Raw genomic sequence first — 26,328 nt, 5'->3', positions numbered from 1 at the left:
TATATCTTTCAAGAGGAAGAATCCTTAATAGATGCATTTTAAGGAGGGTGAAAACAGGCCTTTTATAATGCTCCTCTGATTTATTAATTTTTTTATTTTTAATTTTTTTTTAATATATCCTGGTTTCTTCTTCATCTGCTCTTCATATACCAGTTGTGTTAAATCTGTAAGCTGGCTTTCATTTGTTACCTTTGTTTCACTCTTTCTGAAAGGTGGAATTGCTGGAGTTGTCCTGTTTCAGTTGTGCTGTGACTAGTCCTGTCTGGGGGAGCTCTGTCTTTCACTGTGTGGAGACACATGCACAAGTAAAAGAGGAGGGTGGAAATCTTGGCCTTCTCCCAGGAGCAGCTTGCCTCTTCTGCCTTAAAAACTTCAGCGTTAGGGATGTTGTCCCAGACTTGACAACAGCCTTGATAGGGAGAAAATGTAGACTGTTGGAGAGTGTTTTTTAATATAAAAGAGAAGCTAACCAAGATCAAATCAGGCTGGAAGTTTAAGGCATGCAAACTGATCTAAGATGAAGCATGCTGAAATTGGTAAGCCGGTTGAATGAACAAATGAAAATCCTGGAAGCAGTATCTTGACAATTAATGAAATGAATTATTTTTCCTTGTTAAGTCCTTAATAAACTGAGGCAGGAGAGGGCATATGCAGATGTTAAATTTTTAACATTAAACACCCAAAGATGCAATAAGAGGGAACAGAGTAGGGAAATTTCTCATATTGCATCATGACTTGTCTCTGAATACTTGGCGTTATTTAAAACAATTCTGTGGAATTGGATGAACTTTGATCCTAATGAAGAACATTTGATTGAATTAAGTGCAGACTTCAACTGGTGTTTATCTTGAAGATTTGTTTGCAAGTGTTATATGTGTATCCAAACAATGTAAAATTAGTGTATTTAGCATATTATACATTAATATGCAAATTTCTGTTAGCAAAGATGTGTATGTTTACTGCTTTCCAAATTGTACTTGATGTTTCAATTTCTCTTAGCAGAAAGAATTAATTTGGACTTGCTTTTTCTTCCTGCTCTTTCATCATGCAAATATGGGTTTAGAATGAGGCAGTATAGGCTTGATCTTCAAGGATGCAAAGCAGTGTTAGCCTAATTGGTTCTGGTGCTGATAGAGTAGAAGTAATTTGCTCCAAGTACCCTACCTTAGGGGCACATACTCTGTCTGCTATAACCTTACCTTCTCTGCGTACTACGCAGTGGAAAGGTGAGATTATGGCTGGTATTGGGAGATGAGGAGAAGCATCTTGATTGTCTGATGTATAATGCTACCTGTAAGTTACTACAGCTCTGGAAGTCAGACTTGAAATGCCACTTCTATTTGTTCGTTTATTTAAGTAGATCATAGGTTATCTAAGTCAGTGTTAATGCGGAGAGGAAGGATGCTTAATTAAGCTGACTCACTGGAATTACATACAGGAATACCAGTTGGGAAGATGGATGTTATGCATAATCCTAAAAACACAGAAGGGAATTATCCTGTGAGGAAAAGACCTTTAGCTAATCTGGGTGCTGTCTGGATGGATTGCACTAATGTATTCTGTAGGTGCCTTGATATTAGTGTCTAGTTTGGATTTCCTCTTCTTCTGAATTGATTTTTCATCTGTCCCCACCTATTTCACTTGAATGCCCATTGTAGAGTGATCTGTGAGCACATAAACTGAAATTCTTTTTGGACAAAACAAAAAAGATAGAATGTTCCAGGAGCATGCCTTATCTGTCTCAGCTGCTTTGAACTCAGGCTCTGGGACAGACAAGAGCTAGTCTGACAGCTGTCCTGAAATACTTGTGCAATGCATGGCTACTCCTAAAGCCAGCTAATTGTCTGGTTCCATCATGGCTCCACATATAGGAGCCTGAAATGAATTTTAGATCTAGGACTCCTTAGGGCAATGCATCCTAAACTATCCACAAGCTATCTGCATGCTTATGTTGGCATGGTTAAATCTTTCAAATGTGGGGCAGCTGCTGCTGAGCTCATAGCTATTAATGCATTTGAAGCTTTTATCTTATTTGAAGAATAAATAAGTGAAGACATGGTGAAGAGTTCACACTGTTCTTGGAAAAGAATAACCACCAATGCTGGATTTAAAGAAAAGACAGAAATCAGGACTGGACTGGAATGCATGTACTGGCTGTTAATAATGCTTGTTTGTTTAAGGATGTTTTCATACCATTAAGATTTTATAAAAAGCTTGTTCTTCAGGAACTGAATTTGGAGTAGTAGTGATTGTTCCTCTTTTTGCAGTTCAAGTTAAGTTCTACATTTAGGCTTAGCACAAACTTTTAATAGAGAATACCATCCCTGCAGGATTTTTTGGTATCATTTCTATTTTTAATTTCATTTACAATACTAAGATGTCAGAGTCATTGCAGCATGAAAAATTAGTTAAGTGTAACAAAGTTCACAGATATTAAATAGCAATAGAACATAGAAAAAAATGTTAGGAGTAGCAAAAGAACGACACGGAATAGTTGTGCTTTTGTACCACCCAGCCAGTGAGTGAAATAAGCAGCTTTGTTTGGGAGTTGCCACTCTCTGACTCTTGACATAAATGAGGGAAAGTGGTTTGAGTTTTGACAGGAGGAGGAAATTGATAAATGATGCATCTACTGTCCTCTCTGAGGTTTGCTTTTAATTTTCATTTTCTTGTTATTTGCTTTGAAGCCTGTTAAAACATCTTCAGTTTTCTTGAACTGATAAACTACCGAGCTGTTTCTTTGGTATTGGTTTTGTGACTTCAATTTTGAGGTTAGACCTGAGCATCTAGACTGAGGCCTGATTCTCTAATGTATAGGATTTGAATTTTTTTTTTTATGACCGTTCCTTGGCCTGTAATAGTTTTGGGTTTTTTCTGTCTACCACATCTTATCAGTGAACTGGAATTTCTGGTGAGTATTGTTATTGTATCACTGGTGAGTGAGAGACAAAAATCAGTTCTATTCTTAAACTTCTGGAAAGAGTACCAGTGTGTCTCAAATTGTCAACAGACCAGGTATGAAAAAAATGACCTACTTCTGTAGATGAGAGAGGCTGGATAGTACAGACAGTACATTTGGATCACTGTGGTGAAGAGCAGTACTTTGACCTTCTATGTGCTGCCTGTGTGCTAAGTTTCAAAGGTTTGGAGGTAGAGGATTGTATCTTCTTGTTGGTTTGTTTGGGTTTTTTTCTTAAATTTTATAGCTGAGCATTCTTAACTTGTTTGAATTCCTACCATAGTCATGGTGTGGTCGTTGTAAAATTCATTTGTTAGCCTTTCAGAGGAAGGATGTGCATGCTTATTGTAAATTACATGCATCAAATTGATTTGAAATTGGACCATTAGTTACATTGATTTAAAGTGCCAGAAAATTGATCTAAATTTCATAATTTAAGAATGGAACTAGTTTCTCTTACTTACATGAGGATGATTTATTTAGAGACCAACTGGAGCATGAGTACTTGTATAATAAAGTAGATAATGGAGTGACAGTAGTGCTGGGAAAGAAATAAAAGGGCTATCAGTTTGTTCAGGGAATAATTTCATTGTAACCTATTAAAAATCAAACATACCTGAATACTTCTGGAGCTCTTGTTAGAATGTATTTCCACATACCGCCACATTTCTAACAATTGCATTTCTTTCTTGTTTTAGTATTCTTCAAAGATTCAGTTTGCAAGCATTATGCCTGTTCAGTAAAATTTTCAAAATAAAAGGCTTTTCCTGTGTAGTAAGTGAGAATGGTATAGTAGCATATTAGATTCAGAAGATGCTGATTAGGAAAATTAGGAAGTTAAGTATACTGGAAAGCTTGAAAAGGTATCAAGACACTGAAATTACCCCGAGAAACAGCAGTTGGGGGAGGTCTGTGAAAGTAAAATTTGAACTCTGTTTTTGTTTCTAAACCATTACAACTGGTGGTAATATTCTGGGTAAACTGTTAATCCTGTGGCTACTTTGTAGAGCCAGCAAATACAGTTTGGCCATGTGGAAATGTACACTATGTTTTGAATCAAACAAAGTGAAATTGCGAAAACTTGAAGTCTTCAAGCAACTTAAATAGCAGATTACAAAGTGTGGGTGACGCTGGCAAATACTCTTAGGTTGTAGAAAATTTTTAACTACTTTATTATATTATCTTATATATTATTTATTTTTTAAATATTTTTGAGGCAATTATTTTACCTTGGATTAATTAATTAATTCATTCCTGTAAGTTGTGACATCTGATCCACAGGGTGCCCTTAAACTTCAAATGCTTTTTTGTACAACTGAATTTGAATGTCTACGTACTGAGCTTTTTCTTATTTGTCTTGGATTCTTACTGCTGCTGATCATAGACCTGGCTTTGTGAAGGGGCCCTGTGGTACAGGGGACTCGTGCCATAGTGCTGTGCCTTACTGAAGCCTGAGGTTTCCTAGGGCTGGGCTACCTGGCATCCTCTGTTAATGGTCATGGAAATGTGCAAGGGGGGGAACCTGAGAACCAACTATTTCTGCTAAATATTTTTTTGGTGCTGAAGGGTACTGGTGATGCATGTGCTTTGAATTAGCTTCATATCAGTTTCATCATTCTGGTGTTTGACTTTGCCAAAGTCATATTTTTGACATGGGCTAATTCATTATTATCTTCAACAGAAGACTGATTTTGTGTTTGTTTAGTGTGAATGGATTTTCCTAAGCATGCAAAAACTAAATCAGAACATTATGACCAATTGTGGTTATTCCTGTAGTGTTTCACTATAGTTGTAATACCTTGTATATGCAGGGAGAAGCCCTGGTGCTAAGCTGTGTGAGTAAATAATGTGTGTAATTAGATTACCTGTTAGCCTGTAGAAATATTTTGGAGGGACCAGTGCAGAATTTGAGAGCAGGGGTGAAAAAAAAATGAAGAAGGGCATTTAGTGCCTTACTGTGTTCAGGTTATTGAAGATAAATACATTGACTCAGACAATTCAGTTGTATGTGTGCGTTGTCAGACAAGTTACGGCAGTTCTAAACCTGAAACTGTTTTTCGAAAAGATCAAGGTGCACTAATTTCAACTTTTCCAAGCAAAGTTCAGCAGATACAATAAAATAAATTTATAAAAGCAAGTGGAAATGGGAGGCAAAATAGTAGGTATTGTGATTGAATTTAGTTTCAATAATGAAAAAGTGCTGTAATTATTGATTATAGTAGGCAAGTAAGTCAGTTACGTGAATGTGTGTGCTTAAATTTGATGCTTGTTTAGATTCTTTGAGAAAGATGGCAAGTACTTTGCTAAAAATACGTTATTTAGATAAAAATAGTGATGTTTTAATTTTGGTAGTGAATGAAGCAAGTGTTGGGAGAGGCGATGGAGAGAACCAACAATTGTTCTTAAAGCTTTTTGACTCTTCTTTTGTTGTTAACTTACAATAAAAGGTGTTAAGGTCTTACTAAAAGTATTTTTTTAACTTTTACTTGTGAACTTGCCCATTGGCTGTTTTACTTTCCTTGCTTCATATTCATTTAAATCTATAGTAAAATTGTTTACCACCCATATTTTCACTGGATGCTAAATTTGTTAACAGCCAAGAAGGTAAAAATTACTTCAAGATTTTGTTGATATAGTAAATGCATCTTTTAAAAAACTGCATTCTAACTTGCATTGTGAGTAGTGCCATTAGTAATGAACATCATAGAGGGACCTGACAATGTATGAATTATTCACTGATAGATTATTGTATCTTTGTTGTTAGCATGCAAGATAATGAACATAATTACTGTGGCAGTGTACTCAGGGGAATGTGCAGTTCTTTCCTCTGTCTAGACTGGAGTTACCATCCAAAGGAGTTTTAAGCAAATATGGATGAGGTCTGGTAGCTGAGTTGCTGCTGCTTATTTCCATCTGCTGCTTTAATAAATGAATATGCTTTATACACTTTAACCTTTAGGGTGTTTTGGGTTTTTTGGGGTGAATTTTGGTTTGTTCTTTATTTTTGAGAGTAATAATCATCCTTCTGTTCTCAGTCTGGCATAATTGTGTACTCACTGAAAGGATTTGATGTTTAATTGTAGTATCTTTGTAGATGTGCCCTCTTCTGTTAGAATGGTCTATTATAGTAAATTAGTATGAACAGTCTAATTGCTTAGGAAATCCAGGGTAAAAGGTTAATCAATTTAACTTTCTTTAAAAGACTTAGCTTGTTAGGATTTACGTGTCTTGAAGAACTCTGCAGGCATTAGTTTGTATGCTGTCTAATCTGTGAGGATGTCCACCTGATCTTAAGTTAAGCTTTCTTGATAAACCAAGTACTTCTATTTTCTGTTCTATATTATGATAACATAAATTATCTGTAATAAGCTATCCTAATTAATGTTGGTAAATCTAGAGCTCTGCTCCAATTACACACTAATCAATTATACACTAATTGAATTCTACTTAGCTTGATATAGTGCATCATTAATCAGGTTCAGATTTAATACAACAGATTTACTGTATTAACCAAAAAATTGGTGCATTCAAATAGAGGGAAATAAAGGAAGTCACTAGGCCAAACAGTGTACATAAATACTTTCTTATCAATAATGTGTTGCTGAAGATTTAATTTTTCCTGAGGGAAGTATAACTGAAACTAGTTCTTTGTGAACAGATTATTGTTATGAGCTGAAACCATTGATAATATAATAGATTTAAGCAGATCATTGTGCTTCTTCTGAATGTTATACCTAATTATCTAATACAGGCAGTTGGCTCACTTCTAATGTTATTTAAATGATTAGTCATAAATTAAATGTGTAAAATCTGCTCAGACTTTTAAAGGCTTTATCCATATATAACACTTCATAGGAGTTTAACCTATTTGCTGCCCTTACCAGTGAGACAGACACGTGTGCAAGGAGCTCTCTGAATGCTCTTTTCCCTCTCCTTGTGCAGGGCCTAGGAATGACTGAAATCTGTCACCTGGGCTCTCTAAAAGTTTGAGTTGCAGGGTGCAGTTCCCTTGAACAGTAAAAGGCCACACAGAGCTAATATGGTTTCCAAAACAGCTCTCAGACATTAACCAGACAAACAGAAAATTCTTCTACATAGAAGAAACTACCCAGCTAACAAAACAAGGTCTGCAGATGAGATCACTGGAAAACCTCTGTGCCTCTCAGAACCAGTTGAAGGGGAATAAGGGAGTTGAACAGGTATTTGATAAAATACTAGGTAGGAATTAAATTGAATAATAAATTAAGTTAAATTTTCTTGCTCAGAGAACAGTATGATAAGTTCTCATGGATCTTTGCTGGAGAAAAAAGCAGGATGATAGTTAGAGTGGGAAAAATATTTTGGAAACCATTACTCAAAAACAGGAATAAGAGAACACATGGATAATGGTTCCTATCCTCTGGCCTGCTGTTATGGATAATATGCATGTTTGCAAAAAAGGGGATTTGAAAAAATACTTTTTTGTGATTCTGCCTGTTCAGGAACAAAAAAAATAATGTCCAGGACTTATTTTCTTTTGCTGTGTAAGCTCTTGTTTTGTCCATGTTCAAGATTCCTGCGGATAACATGCATGCATTAAATTCTTAAATCTGGATGGTTTGCAATAAGGGCTCAAGAAAATAGAGTTACTTATCTTCTAAAATCTTAATTTCAGGTTTGTATGTGATGCCTTGATTGTCATTGCCATTTCTGCTGCATTTTCCTGTCCTATAAATGTAAAGCATATTAAAATAATCATGTGTTCAGATGAACAGCCGCTTCAGTTCATTTTTTCCAGATTTTCAGGTCAGCCTTTTAGAGCTCTTCAGTTTGCTCAGACTTGATTTAGATTAATAATCTTTGCCAGCTAGGCCCGATCTTTCTGTTGTAAGATCTAAAATTGAAAAAGGTGGTAAACAAAGGTCTTTGAAACATCTGAATATTAAATACTTCATGTCTTCAGGATGTATCTTTTTTGGCAATACCTTTATTTTCATTTTGTGGATGTACTTGTTCTTTCTACAAGTTAACAAATAGTATAAATTCAGTAATATGGTGATGATTATATATGACACACAAGGGTTTACTTTTGGGAATATTTTCAGTGTGGATGTGGCTCCTCATTATCCCTGAAAGTGATTTGAAGTACTTTGCCTTGTTTTACACTAAAACTGACCATCCACATTTATACAGGCAGTTCTTGCCTTCTCCACTAAGGTGACAGTAGCTGTCAGCAGTATGATTGTCTTAAATTCTTCAGTCTTGATAACAAGTGTGTGTCTCCATGCTAGTGGTCTTTGACAATATGATCATACACACTATTTCTTATGTAGAACTGTCAAGAGCACACTATGAAATGGAAGGTGATTCTGAAGTGATGTCCTTGTGCATAGAGCATCATACACTGTGGAAGGTGGGATATGTGCATATGAATGAAAAGAGAAAGTGTGAAAATTGTACAGGAAAATCGAAGAATTGAATTGAAGAATACAGCAGAATTGAAGAATTTTGTGGAAGATTGATTTCTGGTCTTCTGTGTAACTTTTCTAATTTTCACACGATTCTTCTTCCTTGTCCAAGTGTTTGGCTTGTGATCTAAATATATGCACACATATATACAATGTGTTTTATATATATGCACATATGCATACTTCTTTCTGATAACTGGGGTTTTTCATTTTTAATATTACTTCCGCTTTTATTATTATTCTTGTATGAGCTAAAAGTTAGTAAAGTGATTTTTGAAGACTATATTGGTTACCTCTGTATCAACTTCTTAAATATTATTGAAGGACGGTATTCATGATTGTTTAGTTACTAGAATATAAGCTTTAAATAAAACTTGCATTTGGCTCTGTTTTGACAATAGTAGTTAATAATGTATGGTTTTTGTTAAAGCACTGTTGAAAAAATATCTTATTGAGCTATTTGTGGTGTTTTTTAAAAAGATGTTTAAGATTTCGCATTCAGTTTAACTGATCACAGATGAAACTGTAAATTAATACCTCATGAGTTTTACTGACTGCAGGGCATTGTTTGTGATTCAAAGCTGCTTTGTTCCTACTCACTAGGAAAAGCAAACAAATTAGAGTTCACCATGATATCAAACTACTTATTAAAACTGAAGATTCTGATTTTGAATTTATTATTTGACTGTGACTTTTAATATAACATGTTAAGAACATGTTTTTAAAAGGCTAGATTTTTAAGGATTTAAATAAAATATAAAAAATTGGTTTAATTGTTGGTCTTAATTCACCTTGGTTGAAATTTCGTACTGCAAGGATTACATGACGTACAAAGTGAGAAAATAGAAGTTACATTGGTTCAACTTGGTTTTTGATATGTTTCTATTGCTACTGGCTTGTATATGGTCTTGATACAAATAATAGTTCTGTTGCAGAAAACCTTCAGTTATTTTTACCTAGAGAGAGGATAAACATGTTTTTTTTTTTTTATTCTCTAATGTCAGGAAGTATTTGTAAGGAGGCTTTTATACTTTCACTATTCTTGCAGAATTAATGAATAAAAGTTAGAGAGGGAAATAGTCTTGCACCATTTGAGACATTCTTCCTATGCCACAACTAAGGAGTTTCTGCTAGAAAAAGATGCACTTTGCCTGTGAACAAAGTGGCATATTCAAGGTTACAGGGGAGTCCCCCACCGTCTGCAGTGACCCTGTCTTTAAGCCCTCTGCTCAATAATGCTCCCTGTGGATCATCTCACAAGGCCACCAAAAACTACATTTGAAATGTGTTTGAATTGGGTACTATTGTTGTAGTGTGGCAAACACCAGCCAGCCTTGGGCATAGGAGCAAATGTGGTTTTGCAAGGGGTTCAGCCACACGAACATTGGTGTAATACACCCAAGTATTCTCAGTAACAAATGGTGTGCAATGGTGCTGAAGGCTGCTTAAAACAGCTGAAGTGGCTCATGTTTCTCTGCTTGATTTTATGTAATAACGTAGTTAGGGTCACATCCAGTCAGTTCAAAGGCTTAATTACTAGTATTTGAGACTAGAGGGAAGGCCTGTGAAATACAGCAAGCATTACTAAGTATTTGTGTTGAAGAGTCATTGTTCAGCTGTCCATATTATTTCTAGACAATTCGTTTCTTCATTAAACTCCATTTTAAAAAAATATTTTCTTAAGAATTGGTTAGTGAAGAAAATGCTACTGTTAAATTACTGGTAACTGTGAGACAGTTAATTACCTGGTAGTTATGCACAGGTGTTTTGTTTCAGTGCCTTTCCAGACAAAGAAAATTTCCACTGGTGTGTGGCTGCTGAGGTCCCACGTGGCGTTTTCTGTGTCAGGAAGTGGGCCCATGTGAGCCTGATGAGGGTCCTGCACCTGGGTCAGGGTAACCCTTGCTATCCCTACAGGCTGGGGCTGAGAGGGATGGGAGCAGCCCTGCCAAAGATGACTTTGGATCACCAGCAGGTGGAAAGCTGACCATGAGCCAGACATGGAGGGCACACAGCGCAGGAAGCCAACAGCATCCTGGGCTGCCTCAAAAGCAGTGGCCAGCAGATCAAGGGCAGGGAGGATTCTGCTTTGATTCTCTGCCCTTGTGAGACCTCACCTGGAGTGTGCATCCAGTTCTGGGGTCCTCAGCACAGGAAAGACACACACCTGTTGGAAGGGGTCAGGAGAAGGGACACATCCTTCCATACGTTCAAGGGGAAGTTGGACAGGCGTCTGAGCAACCTGATCTAGGTAAAGATACCAGTGTTTATTGCAGGGGGCTTGAACTAGTTGACCTTTAAAGGTTTTCTCTGACATAAGCTAGTTGATGATTTCATGGTCTATAATATATTTCTGTACTTCATAAAGAGAGTTTAATTTTTTTTGTAGGCCTAAGGGTAAGAGGGTAAGTTTCTTCTTCCTTCATTGCAGCCTTCTTGGGAGTGGAGGAAAATTCCTTAATGTGCATCGCCTATGACAAAATGCTGTCTTTTTAGAAATACTGTTCAGCAAAAGAGCTGGTGGGATTCTGTGCAACTTGACAGCTGACCATAAGCTTCTTAATAAGAGCATGAAGAGTAACACAGGGTGTCACTTAACATACCTTGTTAGTGTTGTAATGGCAGGGTGCATGCAGGCAGGGGAAGTCAAAATTACATTTTTTAGAGGAAGACTCAGGTTTGTCTTATTTGCGTCAAATATTTGTATTTTTCCTTTCAGTCCATGAATTGTTCTGCTGTGAAATTAGTCTTTTAAGTGCTGTTTGGAACAGTGATTTTTGAAATGACTTCTGCAATGCTATCTCGTTGTAGCTCTGCTGTAACTTGTGATTTTCTTTCTTTGTTCTGTTAGGTTGGTGCCCCTGTGCCTTGCTCTGCCCTCCCCAGTTCATTGCTATGCTCATTCCCCCCCAAAAGGTGACCCTCTGAGATTATGCCTATGGAGTGAAGAGATGGACTGAATTGTCATAGGCTGTGGGATGAGTTATTTTTAGCTGTTGGCATTTCAGGCTGGAACACTTCATTCTGTCGTGCTTGTTAATGAGTCATCTGGAGAAAATGGGCTTGCTTTCAGAGAGGGTCTGTAGCAAATAATAATAGGCTAATCTCTGCAGGAGATACTCTGTCAAGTAACTAAAACTTCAGCTAGAAAATGTGCTGAAATGGAGACTAATCTCCCTGTAAGAATAAGCATGCACTCACTATTATTATTATTATTGAATTATGTATATGAAAATCTCAAAAACTAGAAGACTTAGGAAGAGCCTGGTAATGGTATAATAGTGGAACGTTTTTGAGGAAGAAGGTTAATTGAAAAGAGTCACCTTTTAGAGATAGAGAGGAAAATATAGTTGCTTCCTAATTCAGAACATCATACACATCCTAAAATTTGAATGTGTTACCTAGTTCCAGAGGAATCTCCTGAAAAGATTCCTAAGTAGAGGAGCACTATAAAAAGCTTGTGACTTTGAGAGAACCCCAAATTCATTAACATTATGCATAATTTTTAAGGATTAACCAGCATCTTTGCTTTTCTTCCTACTGAAAACTGTATTTAATTTTTTTTTTTACTTTTCTCTGTGCAATTTGTAGTCTCTTCTTCAGCTTCTTCCCTCAAGGTTTGAAGGTTTTCTGTTGATACAGAATGGGAGGCTTTGTTTTGGAGATGAAAATATCAACACTCCAGTAAAAAAATGTAATGTAAGAGTAACAAATCAAAGCTGTTGAGCTGGTTGCTTTGTTTTCATATTATTTGAATTCCAGACATTGGTAGTGCAGATAATTCATTTGTTTGAAAAAGCGCAGATGTTTAGGGCAAACTGTTGAAAAACAGGATAAAAAAGACTCCCAAACCCTATTCTATAAGGGAATGATTTAAAGAATAGCTTGATTATCGAGTCTTTTGTCACCTTCGGTACTTCTAATGCCACTTACCATATGTACAGTTGTCTTACTTTGTTTATGCATCTTCCTCTTGTAAAGTGAATTACACACCTGAAGACTCCTTTCTTTTTGGCAAAAGGACGTTTCCTTTGGAGCTAATAATTTTGCTCTCCATTGGTTATTTAGCTGTTTGGGTTTCCTCTTGATTTATACATGGAGATAGAATTTATATTAATTTATATTACTTTATAAATGAGATAGAATATTTTCTCTTACCTTATCGAGAGAAATACTTTTGCATTATTAACAGGTGTTAACCCTTCAATGTATATTGTTTTAACCCATGTTCTCTTATTGCTGTGGTCACTTTACAAAATGCTTTAAACCAATCCAGTGTAGTGATTCTGACATTACTAGTGTGTGCTGCTCCTCATTAACTCACAAGGCTTGGACTGGGTTAGTCAAGATAAATTTATATTTTTGAAATTTGACAAATATCTACACTGTGGACAGGAGTGTTGGGGCCAAAACAGTTGAGAAACCTATAAATAAGCATGTGTAAGTATCAGAGTCAGTTTTACTGCAGTAGCATGGAAGGTTTTCCCAACTATCAGTAGGTGACTATCTTAATGTATATTGAAGACAGAGCTGTAGTGAGAAACAGGGAGGATAAAGAGAACTAAACATTAAATATCTCTTGGTATTTAGTGATTGTTGTGCTCAAAGCAGGGTTCTCTGCACTCATTATTTGTTCATGAGGAAAATTATTACAGTTCACTGCATGTTAGTAGGAGCTTAGAGTGGATGAATACTGTATTCTTGGTCTACTTATATCTCCTGATCTATTTTTAATGTTTTCCTGGTTTAAATGTACCAACTGGCTACTAATTTAAAGAATTGAAAATAGCACAAGGGTTGAAGAAAAATGGATGTTTTAGCAGTATAGTTGCATTGACATGAACCATTTATATTATTGTAATGCAAAAAAATTTGTTTAGATTGTGGTTAACAACTGTCACCATTATCTTGGGCTTCGTTTTAATAGAGAATATTATTTAAATTAAAAGTTTCTTGATCTGAGTGATGTATGGAAACAATTAGTTTATAATTTGGTTTTGAAACAGCTCTGCAAAACTTTCTAATATCTTACTGGCTCTGAGTCAGAACCCACACTTTGCACCGAAGGCATTTTTTGCAATTTTTATGTATTTAACTGTAAAAATTTTTGTAGTAGAACGTTTGTGTCTGCCATGTGTGAGTGCACCTATGGATTTTTCTGGGAATTTTTTTCGTCAGTTCTTCACAGTTTAATATGATTTGTGCTACAGCTTTAGATAATCAAAATTGTAGATATTGTCTAAGATCTCTTGATGGCTAAATACTCTTAATAGTAAAATATTCTTGGTAAATACTTTATTAAGTTAAACAAATTTTCACTTTGATGTGAGCTGGAGTAAGTTGATGCTTGTGAAACAGCAGTTTCAATTAGCATTCACTGAAGGTTTATTGACAGTTAACACCTGGTCTCTACTGTGCCAAGTGGGGAGCATCTATTGCAGTCTCTTATATTTGCTGCATAATTAGGATTATGATCTCTAATTTGCTTTTAATTTTGTAAATCTAGTCTTACTTTCAAAACCAGTTAGTGTTGTTTTTGTTCCTGCGTTTTTATTGTAGATCAAAGGTACTGATGGTAGAAGGATTAAGTTCACTACTTTGTAATGTGATAAACAACTTGCCCTTTCACTGTTTAGTTAGCAAGTAAATTTGGACACAAAAAAACTACCAGTAGGTCTCATAAAGCACATATTCTTCCCATGCTACATCTGAGAAGCAAAGAGAAAATGACATAGTTTTTTTAGAAGTAGTATTTTTGTACACAAGCTGCCAGATGTATACTGGGAACATCAGAAGCAAGTGTAAATGTAATGCTGCTGAGAAATAACAAAGGAAATGACCTTGTTCCTTAGTGCTCCAGAACAGACTGGTGCATGCAAGGATGGAGAAGGTAAATGCTGCATTCTTTTCCCTGCCTGCAATTTTGATTCTTACTGGCTGTGCATTAGGGCAGAGAGCTGTTTCTTCCTATGATGTTTTGCAACAAGTACTTTGGTGAAAATCCCAAAATGTATCCACAAAATGTTTTGAGTCTTGGCTGTTGTTTTGGAAGATCTTCCTTTAAATAGACAGTGGGAGGAAAGCATGCAGTTGTGAATTACTGAACTGACAGAATTTCTTTATTTATAGTGCTCTTGATGACTGCCCTTATATGAAACTTCTTAAAATATTTTGAATAGAAATTTAGTAGAAGGAGGGATGTTATAGTAATTGCATATTATACGCAAATTTTAAGGTCTGAAAAGGTGCTCTGTGTATCTATAGTGGATGTATTTATAGTGTTTAGAGACAGAATCAGAAATGGGATCTTTTAATAATCTAGTGGTATAGTGTGGGGGGGTTAGGGGGTTGGTTTGTTTGTTTGTTTTCAATTTCCTACATCGTTGTAGAGTATCAACAGGAAAACTTGCTTTGTGGCTGGTATTTCTGACTGTAATCATATATATTTTTGATATAATGAGGAGGAAGATAGCCAGATAATCTGGAATGAGGGGGGTCTTTTCAAGAGCACTTGCATAAATTTGCCTCTGCTGGAAAAAAAACAAAAAACTTTGAGAAATTTCTTTAAATCATGATCTTAAGAGCTGATGTTTTAACCTTACATTTGAATGACTGTTACTTCTTCCATCTTGTTTCAATATGCCTAAATGCAAACACATGTGGAAAATGTTCTTTTGGCTTTTATCAAACTGACATTTAAGTGCATTTTTTTCAACCTCACTAACATTTGTGGTAAAATATTTCAAAGCTATGAATCTTGCAATTTGCCTATGTATTTTTTTCTTCTTTCATATATTAACATTTGGTACTCATAATCCTAACCTGGTTGGAATTACCGGCTTTTTTCATTTGGTGTTTGTTTGGATGAGGTGATTAGGAAAATACTTCAAGTGAAATTCTAGTTTGCAGCAGTAAATGCTTCCATGAAGAGTCACCGTTCTGTGAACTTTAGTAAATAAAGGAGAAAAATATGATGATCTGCTCTATTCAATTGTGGCAGTCCTATTCCTAACAAATTTAGCTTTCTGTTGTGTTATATGTCTATGGTGCTGCCCTGTCTGCAATACTTCCTTCTTAGCTTGCTTCATTCTTCCCCTTTACTCCCCTACCCATTCCCAAGCTCTTTAATTCTGTGCCAAGCTAATAAGAAGAACTAGCTCTGCATAAAGTCAGTCGTTGCCAACCAGCTGTTATGAAGTTTTCTCATGTACCTCTGTGATTGTACCTCATTTCAAAGGGGGATTTTTGCTCTTTCAGGTTCAATTTTAAGTAAGAGCAACCAGTTATATCTGTATCTCAATCTTGTTATATCTCAAAGAGTAGGGATGAAATTATTCATATATGTATCTGTCCTTTCTAGGGTTTGAACTTCAAACACCAAGTCATACAATTTAAGTAGAGAAATTAGTACACTATTTAGAGTTTAAAAATATGAATTGCTTTTCTTTTTACCCACAGAATTAATTCTAAAATATTCTCCCTTCTACTTCTGTTTAAAAATAATACTCTCTAATTTAATTGTTTTAATCTCAAGACTAGATCTTTATTTTAAAATGTAAATTAGATTTTTCTTAGGATGAAATTATGAGGGCTTCAGCTTGCCTGCAAACACTGACCAGGGAAGGTTGTCTTTCAACAACATGTGCCCCATCTGCCTGGTGGTGTGGCTGCCTGCATTGTTCTGGCACTGGCCCAGGCTGTGATGAAACCGAGAATGTGACAGATGACAGGCTTGTCCAGATGTATGCATAACTACTTCTGCCATGCCCTGCAAAACAATCAGGATGCAGCTTTGGCATTATTTCATTGCTTGTGTTGGTTTATTCCTTGAGGGTTTCCTTAAAAATTGGAATAATATTTGATGTTGTTCTTGTAGTTTTACTGAGCTTTTAGTATTATTAAAACCGGTTGTAAAATATGGTTCTCGCTCTCTTACATACTTTCTTCTTTAATTTATGGAGTGATTTCATAGGCAATTGGACACAGGTTACTTAATTTGAAGATTTAAGTAGATGTAAAAAAAATGCAATTAAAAGGATCAAACATCTAACTGTCAGCGTATTAGTCTGGTTCTCCTCACAGCTGAACATTTAAAGCTATTGCCATGTCTTAATATGACTGCTTCTTGCCAGTAAAAATAAATATCTGGCAAAGGTGTCAGAATCACCATTAATTATGATTTTTAATTAAAATTTAATTAAAATTCATACAATACCTTATAAACATACCAAGTCCCTTTCTACTACTCTCTCTTGGAGGCATCAACAATGGCTGCATCCCCAGCATTCCTTTAAAGAAAAGGAGTTATAGACCTACGTGCAGCTGGCAACCTTGTATTGATTATTTAAGAGGTTTCCATCTTAGTGGTTTTGAAGATTTTTCTAACACCAAACAAAAATACAGTCCACTGAAAATACTTGTTATACGAAATAACCTGATTTTTGTCTTACATTCGGGCTGTCATTATCTGGTTATCTGGCATTCAAAAGGGCAAAAATTACTTTTCTCTCCTCTCTAGCTGCTTTTGGCAGGTGATTTTTTTATGTGTAGCTCCTGCTGATGTGTGCTATTGAGTACATCTTAGGTAATAAGCAGATATATCAAAAGATATCCAGGGCAACATACCCTGCTGAAAAACAAGAGATTACTTTTCTCTATTTCTTGCAGATAACTAGCTTCTGACATATGCATCAGGAATGTTTTTTCTGGTGCACTCTCAAAGTAAGACTGGTATTCTGTGGCTATTTTACTCTTCAAAAAAGGTTTTTTGTAGTTTAATATAAATTATGTCATAAAACTTAACAGCATTACTTGAATTGCTTTAATTTTCCATAGTGTAGCTCCACTGCCTTGTGTTGTCTGCTTTTGGTTGTAGGGAATGTTTTATGTGCTTATTTTTCTTGTCAGTTTGATTTTGGAACCATGGTGAGCCATACATGAGTGTATCTGTTGCTGTGTAACAAGAAGACAGTCCCAGCTCCAAAACCCTCAGATTTTGTGTATAGAGCAACTTACTAGAGACAGGTATTGATCCACGAGAGGATTGCCAGTTATTAGGCTGGAGCGTAGCCTCGGGAAATCACACAGCCTTGCTGATGACTTTTTTATGACATTATGGTGAAAGATAGTTTGAAGGAAGATTTAAAGTAGTTTTGCTAATAGTCATAGAAAATTCCAGTAACTGGACATTGGATGATATCATGGGTTAGTGAGAGAAAAGCTATTTTTGTTGACAGCTTTGTGCCCAGAGGCTGTTGTAAATCTGAATGTACCGAATGAAGGATGGTATGTTCAGTGCATAACACTTTGCAGGGCCTTGAAAATGTGGAAAAATGACTTCTGCTTGCATTGACTGAGAAGGGGCTGTGGGAGAGCTGGGGCGAGGCAAGAGCTGGTCAGGGGGGTAGCTGACACAGATGATCTTTGCAGGTGTCTGAAGGGATTAGATACTACAGCGAGTGCATTTTTCTCTACAGTACAGTAAATCATGCTTTTTAAGAGGTGCTATGAGAAGGAACAGTGTAAGGTTTACATATAGTTTAGTAGGAGCACACAGAGAAAGTGACTAGTGATGCTCGGGTTATGAATGGTCTGAGAGTCAAACAGGGGGGTGCAATTGTCAGCTGTGATATTTACTGGGGGGAAATTCTAGCAGCTGTCTCCAGTTTGAGGTAATGGTATGGCATATGTAAGAAGAGACTGTGCCTTCTAAAAATCAGCCTCCACCTCCTGTAAAGTAAGGAGGTGTATTTTGTTAATAAGAAAAAAAGAAAAACAAAAAAGGCAGATTATATTCTCATTCTTGTTTCTGTTCTTTTGTGTAATAGCTTCTTCTACTGCCACCTTATAATTTTTTTTTTACTAGCCATTAATTCTGTCAAAAGGGAGGCTAGTGAATAGCCTCACCTTTCAGTATCAAGTTCAATTAGCAGTACATTCTCTTTTGAAGAAGGGAAAAAAAAGCCACTGACAGAAGTGTTATTGCCTTTACTGTAACTGAGCAAAACATTAACATATCCTCTTTGGTCAGTGCTAGAGGTGATCAGCAGTATCACAGCTGAAAACATATGCTGCTGCAAATGCAAACTTACTTTTGTTAAAATACGCTTTAATGTGGTGGACAAATTCATGGTACTAAAAATAGGGGCCCCTTTATATGGTGCCGATTGTGGGATTTATTATTCTGTTATTTAAGGTAATGGTATGCTGCTAGGTCAGGAAAAGGGTCACGGTTCTCAGATACAGAACAACCTTAGAAATAGGCAGAAAACCAGCAACTACAGAACGTGAAGCAAAAATAATATTCCATTAGGCTCATAAGGTTCTAATTTTCTTGAATTATCCTAAGTGTGATAACAGCTTAGGTCTGAAGCACACACAGCAGCTCTGTTGAGCATTCCTGAGCCTTGGAGCAGTTCCTATAGTTGAACCTCTTTCCCTCAAGGGCAGGGTTTTCTAAAAGCAAGCCCCGTGTTTCTGAGGCGTGCTGGAATGAGTCTCCTCTTTGCAGGTCAGGCAGGCAGCACACAGTGACAGAGTGTGTGTTCCCACGCTGCCCGTGCCATCTGCTGACATTCGGAAAGATGTCCTTCTGACTGTTCATCTTGAGATAAAAAACAATGAGCATTCTGAATTTTGAGGTCTTTCTTGATGCAGTTCGGGCTCTTGTGGATTAAACCAACAGAATTTATTTTGTCCTTCTGATGTGTCATGGAATATGACCAGCAAAATTTACTTTTCTTGCAGCTCTATGGACTTGTTATGTTTTATATAACAGATATTTAGAGATGTTAAATTCACCATCTTAATTTAAAGAAAAGGAGTTACATGTTTTTATGTTCAATCTGAAATAGTGTAACCATCATTTGTCTTATTGTATTAAGTAATTGTAAAGTAATTTTTTCAGATTATTTATTAGATTACATAGCTGTCACCTTGAAATTATAACACAGATGGTATTTTATGGCAATTTCCACTTTTTTTCCTTCAAATTCAGATAGTGCCTCTTTTAATCTTTACTTGAACTACAAGATAATTATTTAAACACATAGTTACCTAGACATAGAGCTGCTTACATAGGTGCTCAACTGAATACTGAGTTTACAAGGTTTAACATGCCATTAAATGATGTGGACATGGAAACTTTCTGAAGCTTCTTTAGGTAAAAGAATTAAAATATTAACTTACATGCTTATACAAGAATACAAAAATAACCATGTGACTTACACAGTACATACTTAAATTGAGTGAAAAGGCAAAATGTCAATTAAATTAAAGAAAAAATATTGCCAAAATACTTAATTGGTTCATGATGGTTTGTCTTTGCTTGAAAAGCAATTGCTAAGAGACCTGTTGGGTTTTGTTATTTTTTTTCCCCACTTTCAGCTACTTGCTATCATTTAAGGTTTCAATTGCTTGACTTAGAACTGGTGGATAATTAGTAGTGTGGATAACTGTGAAAAGCATATGCAGTAATTTAGTTCTTGATTCTTTCTAATTGTCTGCCCATTGGTAGTTCGCTAGGGGTAAGTAGCTCATTATTCAAACACTTTAAATGGAAAGTACTGTAGAAAGAAAAATGCTCTTATTAATAAGATGGTATTGAAAATAAAAACCTTTTCAACAAACAAGTCATTATTTGACAGATCTATCCCCAAAGCTGTTGTTCGCATAATGTAAGAAGATTGGGGTTGTGAGGAGGAGAGAAAGGGTAGGGCTGGTAGATAGCGTTCAGCTTGCACTGTGATTGAAATAAAGATGTGTCACTCCTTAAAAAGATGCTAAAGGTAAACACAATAAAATATATTTGAATATATTTTGAATACATCTAACTGGCAAGCCTTGTTTTGTGAAGGTAAAGTTAATAGGCATTAAAGGCAAGTGCATGCTATTAATTAGGGTAATGGAAGTAATTTTGAACCTCAAATCTGCAAACAAAGTTTACAGTAAACGTTTTGACTTGCCTGAAGGAGTACTTTTGAGTCTAACATCTTCTGAGGTTGCTAATAGTGCTGTTTAATCCACTCATTTTGAAGTGTGCTTGGAATTTAAAGGCATGATGCAGTATTTGTGCATATCCTCCCTGCAGTCTCCATAACTCCCTCATTCCAGTTCCCTTTTCTAGAGCCTGTGAGCAGAGAGATTGTTTTTGCATGGTTGTATCCTCTGATCAGAGCTGTAACACATCCTAGAGAACGAACAGTGCCTTACAGTCACTGGGTCATAACCAGAAAGTGTGATCTGAAATATGAGGGTAGATACTTCTGTTAAAAGTTCAAATATTTGTTTTAGCATTCAAGCCTATTATACTACTGAACGTTGATAGAGGATTCTTTATTTTCATATAAGTATGGCTTGAAGGGCTTGAAAGTTCATCTGGAGATACCTGTTCTCTTAGCAGGTTTTCTCACATACTGCTAGATTTTTTCATCAGAGTTCTTCACCTGTCAAAATACACTATTTCATATGAAATCTTAAAATATAGCACTATTGTTTGGGTTGGGTTAATTTTGAAATAGGCACCAGATCTCCTCAATCTCCTCTCTCAAGCTAGAAACAAAACGTAAAATTTAATGAGGTGGAATAAGTATCTGAATATCTTAATTTATGTAATTTTTCTTCAAGCATATATTTTACCAATCTGACAGTTCATTGCAGTCAAGCAGTGAACTGGAGCATAAGCTCCAGGTATTTTTTTCCTCCCAGTTGTTTATTCCACTCGCAACTTTCAGGTGAAGAGTTCATTTGATGTCACACTTTGTATTGTGATTTGGACAAACTCTAAATGAATATTTCCAGCTGGTAGTATATCTAACCGTTGATGTATGTGACTTTCTTTTCAAGTAATGTGATGTCATCTAATCTTCATGACTTGTTTTGGGAAAAAAATAAATTGCAAAGTTTAACTTTTTTTTCTACTTTTTCTTAACAGATTCGAAGAACTTGTGAAAAAATTCAAAGTAGAATATCATGCTGGTGGTTCAACTCAAAATTCCGTTAAAGTGGCCCAGGTTTGTTCTTCCTTAGCAAAGAATTCTTGATAATTCCAAGTGTTTTGTTTGAATGTGCTCTGTGTTGTCAGTTTTATCATGAGCACTGCAGAGTGGCTACTCGTGATTCTGTTGCTCAGTCTATGCTGATAGTGTTGTATGTGGCTTGTTTTGTAGCTGTGCTCTTTAGTCTTTTCACAAGTGTTCTGCTAAGGTTATAGCTACAGCTCCAGTGTACCAGGAGTGAAAAGCTTTTGTCAAAGATGTGTGCTGGAAGGAGAAGAGGCAAGGAAAAGGTCGCTTGCTGCAGTTAGGAATCTTACACTGAGCAAAGGAACAATGACAGTGGTTAAACAGTGAAGTTGTTGAGTCTCTGTGCTTGGAGATTTTCTTAATATACCAGGACAAGTCCTTTGGTCAGGCAGATCCAAATTTGAGGCTGTCTCTGCTTTAACTGGTGTATTGGACTGGAGAACTACAGAGGTCCTGTCTAGCCTGCATTATTCTGTGATTCTAACCATGTTTTATCCTGTAAGAACTTGAAAGTTTGTCCATAAAAGACTGAAACATAAAACTTGCTTTTATACAACAGGGGTGTTTCTGGCTTATGGGTGTGATCAACAACAATAATGAATTTTGTTTCAGGTGTATTAGGTTTTCTCTAACTAAAGTATGCTTTTCATCACAACACTTTCAAGCATATATCTGCGTATATATTTTCATACTATGAGAGATGTAAAGATGATATTAAAAAACACACAAATGGTACTTAGAACCTTCTTGTTAATGATCCTGGCATATTAACTTTGAGGCTCCCTATATAATTAAGACTGGCTGCCAGATAGCATTAAGTGCACATTTGGAAGAAATAAAATAATATAATAAAGGTTGCCCTCCCCCCCTTGAAAGGGAAAAAATGGTTGTCGTAATTACTGCTCCTTTCTACAAAATAGTTGTTGCTTCTTTGCTAAAGTTTTCATTTTCTGAAAACCCAAATGTCGTGAAACTATTTTGGATTTAAAAAAAAAAATTGCATGTGATTTAATGTGATTTAATATAGTGTTGTTATTCTGAAATGGTTATGTTTTTAAAATATAGTCAGCTTTCTGAGGTTTTTATTTAACCATGGGGTCAAGCCAATTGTTTGCTTCTTATACTTTTGAAAAATCTCTTGATCAGTGGAGCTCAAGTTACTGGAATAATTTTCTGTCAGTTATCATTGTTGCTTGGTCTATGGCGATGGTGTAAAGGTGGTGCCTTTTCATGGCAGCTGATCAGAGGTGAGCCCTTTGGAGGGAGTTCTGAACTCTTTATTAGTTGAGAGATGTGAAATTCTGCTTCTGTTGCTGCATTTAGATTGGGGAGCAAATGTACATGGTAGACTCAGAGTTTCTAAACCTTGAAGTGTTCAAAGAGCCCAGGATTTTAATTCCATGTCTCCTTGAAATGACCTCTGTGGCATTAGCTAATTTATTGGTAAACTGTGTTTCATTCTTTAACTGTCATTAATCTATCAGTCCAGGTATTGTTCATTAATTATACTATGAAGGATACAGAACCCATATAGAGTCAAGGAAATAGATGAAATTTAAATGAGTGAAATGTAGGTATTTCTGTGTCAATGTGCCTTTCTTACACTGATCAGGTTTTTTTCAGTGAACTTTTCCTTTATCTTGGCTCAGAGCTGGGAGCCTCATTCAGCTCCAGTTGCCATCTGGAACTGTATTTGTCTCCAGAAGGTTTGTCATCTCCTCGTTTCTGTTTCAAATACAATTGAAACTTAAACAGTTGTGTGTGAATAACATAACATCACTAAAATACTTGAAAAAAAGAGATGGAAGAGTGAGAGAAAGGGAAGAAAAGTGAATTCTGGAAATCTTGAAAGAAGCTGTTATTCTGTAAGCTTTAGCAGAAGGCAAAAAAAAAAAAACCACCTCGCAAGGATAGAAAAAAAGCAGTTGAAATGTACACCAAAAACTAAATTAGAAATTCTGGAAGGCTTTTTGCAGCAATAGTCATTTGCTTATTGGAGAGAAACAGTGTGTAAGTAACCTTAGAGAGAGTCAACTTAAATATATATTTATATTGAAAGTAATGGGAGAAATAAACACAATTTCAGGAAGCTTATCTGGTGACTGAGAAGTAAGGGACCAATAAGTAAGTTCAGAGTGCTGAGGTAGCCACACTCAGAGTGGATGTGGATTCTCTGTGAGAAGATGTAGGGAAGAAATCCTAAGAGTACTGCTCTTAATAATTTCTTAACATTATGTGAAAAGCTAAAAAAATTGTGCTATAAAATGAGAGATAAAGCCTAAAAGAGTTTTCTCCAACTGTTTAAAAGTTGGTGAGAAATAATGACATGTTAAAGAAGGGCATCCTTGGAAGCCTGACTACAATGAAATGAAACTGAGTAGAATGCTTGGAAATGAACAAATGGGCCCTGAAGTCTGGCAAATGGCTTTTTAAAAGTTGTGTTTTGAGTGGGAAGAGTATATTACTAAGGAATGCAATAGGAAAAGTGCAACTAAAAAAAATTATTGGATTAAAAAAAGGAAGAACTTAGGAAGCAGCTCAAGGTTATGGATTTGTTTGTTTCAGATAGATAGACCCTCTTTAAGGGTCAGAAAAGCAACACCGTGTTGAAACAAAAATACCCAAAGGCAATGGGTGCAGAAACTTTAGACTATATAATGTGTTTAAAAAGGGAAAATGAACCTGTCAGATGCTTGCTTAAATAGTGTATGGTGATCATCTGCTCATGGTGTATGAGCACATCATCATCTGTTACATGTACTCATATATTTTGGATATTTCCTTTGTACCTGCAAAGGTAGCATTGTCTACTCAAGAAATGCTCTCTCTCTCTGTTTCTGAGTAGAGTAAGCCAATTTCTTAAAGGAAAAAAAAAGTCTTAGAAATACTCTATTTGTCATGTGTGAAAAATATGAGATGGTAGGAAGGAAGAAGTTCTGAATTACAAAGAAAACTGGGAAGAAAATGAAGCTTAAATCATGGGGTTTGGAACTAAAATTTAAAGCAGCAACAACTATAAAGGAAGCGAGGATTTTTAGAAGTTTACAAAGAATTAACCAGAATTGCAGTTAAGCTGTGAAGAGCAGAGTTAGATTTTTTTTTCCCTAGCATGTTAACAGAAAGGAAAGATGTGAAGTGCAGCCGTGAAGGAGGAATTTAGCTGGCAAGGTACGAGCGGGAATCTTGGTATTTTTTCAATGTTGTCTTGCAGCAGAGCAGAAGGAGAATGTGTGGCACTCTGCAGGACTGAATAATAGTTGGAGAGCATCATGAAAATCAGAAAGCTGAAGGTTGGCCCTGTCAACTGCCCAAAGCAGACATTATGTAGGACAGGGTATCTCAGCAGGATCAGAAAAAGAGAAAGGTCTGGACATATGAGGACAGTAGAAAAATTTTCTTTTTGTAGAAGTGCTTCTAATGTACAATGGAGAAGACATATTTCCACAAAATGAAATGTGGATGCAGAGTCACATCATACATTAGAGGGAAACCTCTGGGAAAGGAAGGGAAAGAGCAAAGGAAAACTTCTGTTACAGTAGAAATACAGAAGTCTGTTGGAGTAAACATTGAGAGGGTGGAAGATAAATGACAAAGGTGCAGAAACTCAGAAATATCACTCTCTTCAAAAGTGTGTTATAGAAGCATTTTTATAAGTACCATAGTAGTTCTTAAAAATACTTGCAAGTGGTGAAAGGGGATACCCAAAAACAATGTAAAAGTATTGAAGGGTAGTACTAAAGCTCTTTATAGTTAGGTTTTCTGGAATATTAAAGTTGTTTGAAGTGATCTGGGAAAGAGTTAGGGAATCATTATTATCATGGCTTGACTCATGATATGAAAGGGAGCAGGGGGGGGAAGTGATTGATATATTCCAGAAATGACAGTAGCAGGCATAAAAATGGAAAGATAAAATAAATGAGACAACAGTTTAGTCATTCCTTAATGAGATTAAATTAACAGCAAATTATGCTTCAGAAATACTAATTCAGAGTATAGCGGTGACAGAGAGAAGTGAAGAAAGTGCAGACAGATTGTGAGAGAAATTACAAACTGAGAGGAAAATTAATAAGTAGTATGGAAAGAGAAAAACAGTAGAAAAATCCGTGTTGCTCTGATTCTGTATTTGCTCACTGTCCTGCTCTTGTTTCTTCCTTACCAGTCTGCTTTCCTTATCAACTCTAATCCTTCTTGCATGTAAATTTGTTCACCTGCAAAATAAAGATGGCTAACTATGGCAGATCCAGTACTTAAAAGGCCTTAAAGAAAAGTCTTATAGAAGTATCTTTTTGTTTGAGACTTTAGTACTCAGTGGAAAAATAGAGATGGAGTGTAAAGAACAGGAGAGAGTTAAAGGAGTAAAAAAGGGCTTTCCTGAGTGCAGTACAATACAGAAAACAGATGGAATCCAGAGAACCAGTAAAAATGCAGGGAATGTGCTCCTACAGGTGTTATATTGCTAATAGACACAGTTGTTGGGTTGATTTTTTTTTCTTAACCCAACAATAAGACATGTTTATAACTTTGCTGGATCTAGTTTCAATTGATCAGGCATCAATCACTAAAAATTGCTTGATAATACTTTGGAAAATGAGGACTAGAGAGGATGACTGAATTTGTATGTTTGAAGTTGTGATGCATGCTTAAGAACAAGAAGTGTAGGGGTATCAAATTGAAACTGCAGTGTGCTTCTCTGACCTTTACTTGTCTCATTAAATATTGGCTTTATATCTAACATGATATGTGACATCTTGCTTTAATCTGAGCTCTTACAATGTCTCCAAACGATTGGATCCATTATATTAAATCCATAAAATATGCATACATGTAACTGCATGTAGTTCTTAAATAATGTATTGTTTTAGGGCTCTGCCAACAAACTAAATTCAGATTCCTAGAGAAA

The 26,328-nt window shown here is 35.9% G+C and overlaps 1 protein-coding gene across 2 annotated transcripts in view; it reads left to right on the top strand.

Moving 5' to 3' along the window:
- ADK (adenosine kinase) overlaps positions 1 to 26,328 on the top strand; it is a 264,946-nt gene that overhangs the window by 41,433 nt on the left and 197,185 nt on the right. For both annotated transcript variants that reach the window (XM_015632666.2, XM_015632667.2), the window contains exon 4: positions 21,338 to 21,416. In XM_015632666.2, the coding sequence (XP_015488152.1) occupies positions 21,338 to 21,416 (79 nt within the window). The remainder of the gene's footprint in view (positions 1 to 21,337; positions 21,417 to 26,328) is intronic.

Source organism: Parus major, chromosome 6, assembly GCF_001522545.3.
Source record: "Parus major isolate Abel chromosome 6, Parus_major1.1, whole genome shotgun sequence".
NCBI lineage: Eukaryota > Metazoa > Chordata > Aves > Passeriformes > Paridae > Parus > Parus major.
This window is presented reverse-complemented; position numbering and strand designations above follow the sequence as displayed.